Here is a 4,570-nt window from a genome sequence, read left to right as displayed (position 1 = left end):
TTTTTTGGGGTGTGCAATATATTGTTGGCTCTCTTATCCTAAGGTACATGCATAGACATACACTAGTGATGTAGTAAAAGAGGCTATAAGAGATAAGAGATTTGATCATGTGGACAAATCTAACCAAAACTAACATGACAAGATCATTACACAACACATATAAGAGTTTAATTGAAATAAGATCTGAAATAGACTTAAGTAAATTTTGCATAGCTAGCTCAAACTTTTCATTATGAGAAGTATTCTTACACACTAGATTACAATTAAACAGTTATCCTTACAAAGGATGATAAATTTTAATGATTTCTTTAATTATATTTTAGTAAAATATTTACTTAAATTGATTTTTTAAACCAAACATGCTTGGTACCTTTTGTAAAAAATTAAAAAACCAAAGACATAGTTTCTTTAAGTAATATCACCAAAGAAAGAAAATATTGCAAATGCTAATGGAAGTAACTTCTCAAGGAAAAAATCAAAATTACATCAATGTGTCTTCCTTGATGTGAAAGAAGAAGGAACAGAGTTTAAACACCTGAAGTAGCCTTTAATTTCTCTTTCATAATTAGACTTGCTATATCTTGGCTTGATTCTTCTATCCCCTCGGGTGGTACTTCAAGAACTTGAACTTCAATAGGAGGAACATCTTGGGAGTTTGAATTTTGTTTGGCACTCTCATGGACCCTCCACAATTGTGCTTCAACCTCTCTTTGCTCTTGAGTGTTGCAAACCACTGCAATAGTCTTCATATGATTTATCAATGCTACCTTAGATGCAAGTCCACTTGCATATACATCAAATACAACCTCATGAGCATCATTGAATGCTTTTATTGTAATTTTCATAACTTTCATTTTCTTTCTCAAAATGGCCTTTTCAATCCTTTGTTCTTCTTCAAAATCTTCATCATTGCACTCCTTGTCCAAGCCTTCAAAGTCCAAAATGGAAGGCTTGTTGACTTTGTTTATATATCGCTCAAAATTGATGAAGCTTTTCTCCATGGTCACTAATGTCAAAACCACAAAAGAATCTATAGATCCAAAAGCAAACATTCTATCCATTGGTAGGAAGTCAACACTACCAACTAGTATGCGATACTTGCAAGAAATGCTTTCAAGAGAATTTTCCAAAGCTACCATTTCCTTTAGATCAAGAAATGATAGCAACATGACTTGTTTAGGTTCACATGCCATTTGTAGTAGAGTGGATACAACCTTTCCAAACTTTATAGAGTCCCATTTTCTAACAACAACCCCAATGGTAATTGAATCTCTATAAACATTATGTATAAGATCAAAGGTTTCTAGATTGCATCCGACAACATATACACTCCAAGGGGAAGTAGTGGAGGATTGAAGAGGATTTTAGTTTTTTCCAATTAGGAAGTTCACAATATCTTTTGCTCCATTTGGTAGGGACTCTGCATCAACTCCATGTGTGAGCTTCTTTGATACCCAATCATTGCAAATGCCTAAAATATTTGTGTAGACTTCATCATTGATATCATAATCATTAACAATCTCTTCCCAAGTCTTCATCACAGTGCTACTTTCTAGAACTAAAGCATTGAAAAGAGTAACTAATTCCTCCTTTAGGACCCTATCTTGCTTGATTTACTTAGCCCTTGTTTCCATGTCAATCATATCTTCCTTATCCCATTTGTTTCTAAGAAAAATGATATGACCTTCATTGATCTCCTCTTGTAGTGTAAGGATGTCTCCATCCTTTAAACCTATAAGGCAACGAAATGCAGTAGGAGAAGGTTGCCTTCCCTTTTTTCTTGGATATAAGCTCACCTCTAGAGTATCTCTTCATGATTTTGATCCAACTATCAAATATTTCTTGGGAGCTAACAATCATATGGCAATCTCTAGATGCACAATTTTCTCCAATGTATGCCACAAATCTCTGCAAAAAAAAGATCAAAATAATGAGCATAGAACAAAAGAAAGAGCATCACACTAATCTTCACAAAAAGAGAAGGTAAGCTTGTATGTGATTACCAGCCATGGTACTCTTTCAGAGCTTGTCTTAGAAAGCCCTTGTTGGGATTTTGGTGGAGAACCAAATGCTAGCCCACTGATCTCTTAATTATTGAAGTTGCTCAACATAAGGGACATTCTTCATTATGTGATTCCATATTTGTCATTCGTGAAATCTCAATGTACATTTCCGCAAGACGATCAACTAATATTCTAGCATTTCTCGTGGTGTATAAATGCTTGGTTGCTAGACAACGTGTACTATTACTCTGAATATATATCTTTGATGCATGAATTGAGTGAAGTCCTAATAAAATCCAATAACTATAAGTGTCCAACTTATTAGCATCCACCTCATCACGATGGATGGGTCTCTTCTCATTGTTGTCTTGTAAAAAAGGCATAAGATATGCTGCTGTTGTTGGATTATGTAAGAAGTTGGAAATAAGGATTTAGTCTAAAAATAATATTGATGTTATGCTATGTCACATTGACATTGGTATAAAAGGAAAGGATATGTAATTTTTCATATCTTTTGACACATTAATACAATTACTGGTCTTCTCTCCCATCTTGCTCACAGCTTCTATGGCTTCTTTCTCTTTCCTGTCTTTCTCTCTTCTCATCACTCTCTTTCTTTCTCTTCTTGCAGTATTTCTCTCTCTTCCACAGTCTTCTCTCTCCTCTTTCTCTCTCTCTAGTTCTCTCTCACACAAGTGGTATCAGAGCATTGGTCTTTGATCCATTTTTCTTTCTATTTCCAGTCCTATTTTCCTCTATCAAAATCAATTTTAGACAAGTATTGTACAAGAAAGTGACTAGTGGAGTGTTGCAGACTATCTACAGTTAGTAAAAGACTACATCTGGAGATCTCCAAGGTCAGATATGGCGGAGTATTGTACAAGACAGTGACTAGTGGAGTGTTGCAGACCATCTATAGTTAGTAAGAGACTACATCTGGAGATCTCCAAGGTCAGATATGGCGGAGGATGGCTAAAGTGGCAGGTCGTCATCAAATTTCATGCAAAACTGGAGGTAACTAGGGTAAAGGAGAGTTAACCGAGCTTAGTTTGGGATTAAACCCTAGTTACTTTTCAAAAGGGAGCTTCTCTTCTCTCTCTTCCAAGCTTTTGGCTGAAGCTTCAATGGTGGCTGCCAAGAAATCCTTTAATTTCCTCCTCTGCTAATCATTTCTCACAACCAAACCATGGGGAAAATATTCTTTATCTTCTGTGCTTCAAGTTGAGTACCTTAGTCAAGGGTTTGATGCAGCAGATGGAGCAGCCAACAACCCCAAAATTGCGCCAATCACAGATTTTCCTAATCTAATCCTCTTCAGATCTGCTCTACATCTCCTATTGATTGGTTACATGCTTTGAAGCACTTCATCAGGCATTTATTCAACAACTTCTAGTAAGAGGGGAACTCTAGTCTTCATCTCCTTTGTTCAAAACCCTAAAACACAGCAGGTTAACCATAGCCACAGACCTGGAAGCTTTTTTCTTCAAATTTTGGACTTCTCCAACCTCCAAGGCTTCTCTAGTACCATGTACAAGTCGAATAGACTTCAAGATTGAAGACATTCTAGAGATTTCAGCCTGTGGAGGACATTGGAGTTCATATTGAAGGTTTATTTTGGGGCTTTTCTTCAAGAGGCTTGAATCTTTGGTATTCAAGTGTTCAAGCAAGCCCGGGGCATTGATTCTTCACGGATTTGAGCATATTTGAGCTCATATGGGCTGATTTAGTGGATATTTCAAACTTCATGGTGGATTCACGGTGGATTTATGATGGATTTTGAAGAATTCTTCTATCAATGGGATTGGAGCTGACATCTATCCTCTTTTTCAAGCTTAATCAAGGTATTTCTCTCACTTAATCTCTGAAATCTCTCAATAATCCACTTGCTAATGCTTTTCCACTTGTTGATGAGAGATTATTGATCAATTAATTCTCTGAATTGATCAATAGATCAGAGATTAGTGTTATTTTCCATTAATCTCAGCCTATTCCATTGAATTTCAGTATTGATTCAATCATAACCTCATCATAGATATCATTTGCCAAGTTTTATGCATAACCTTGACTCGTTTTGGTTGAAATCTTTTGCCCAAGCTGAAATATTGTAAAAGGGTAAGTACTAAAGCGATCAATGAGTCACTAAATTATATTGGTAAGACCCTTTCCTTATCCAAATTTTCCAGATTTCATTCAACTGCATCTCATGAAAAGGGCTGAATGAATATTTCACTAATGCATTTCATACTAGTTGATTAGAATATAATGTTGTTGCCATGTTGATATACCCATCGAGGAAAAAGGTGGATGCCAGGGGAGATAGTAGGACAACAGAGAGGTGATCCTCCCTCACTATCAAAGATCCCGAAGGGGTGCAACCAACCAACCCGAGGGAAACTTTGCCTACCTCCCGGTGATTCGGAGCCCGTGTAGGGAGCCTGTCATGCTGTTTTATCCCTCATACAGGTATAGCGAGTGGAGAATGGAAGATTGAAGAGTTTCCAAAGGCTCAAGTATCTTCAGGATCAAAACAGGGTAAAATAGGGATTTTATAGGGCACTACAGGGCAT

General features: G+C 36.6%; 1 protein-coding gene across 1 annotated transcript; it reads right to left on the bottom strand.

The window, feature by feature from the left end:
- Nucleotides 1–527: 527 nt before the first annotated feature.
- Nucleotides 528–3,565, bottom strand: LOC148010326 (uncharacterized). Its single transcript, XM_087671051.1, has 2 exons — nt 3,471–3,565; nt 528–1,242 (listed from the first exon to the last, which is right to left on the bottom strand). Exons 1-2 carry the CDS (start codon nt 3,563–3,565, stop codon nt 528–530), a joined length of 810 nt encoding a protein of 269 aa, XP_087527177.1.
- Nucleotides 3,566–4,570: the final 1,005 nt, after the last annotated feature.

The sequence above is a fragment of the Lygodium microphyllum genome, chromosome 29, assembly GCF_053477565.2.
Source record: "Lygodium microphyllum isolate KBCC chromosome 29, Lygodium_microphyllum_v1.1.10, whole genome shotgun sequence".
NCBI classification, from domain to species: domain Eukaryota; kingdom Viridiplantae; phylum Streptophyta; class Polypodiopsida; order Schizaeales; family Lygodiaceae; genus Lygodium; species Lygodium microphyllum.
The sequence above is the reverse complement of the archived record's forward strand: the minus strand, read 5'-3'. Positions and strand labels throughout refer to the sequence as shown.

Bases quoted from the DNA above. Each gene is read 5' to 3' on its own strand.
- LOC148010326 (XM_087671051.1), bottom strand. From the start codon at position 3,565: ATGTCTTCAATCTTGAAGTCTATTCGACTTGTACATGGTACTAGAGAA. The intron at 1,243-3,470 runs GTCTGTGGCTAT...GGTTGTTGTTAG, and splicing joins TTGAAGAAAAAAGCTTCCAG to AAAATGGGACTCTATAAAGT.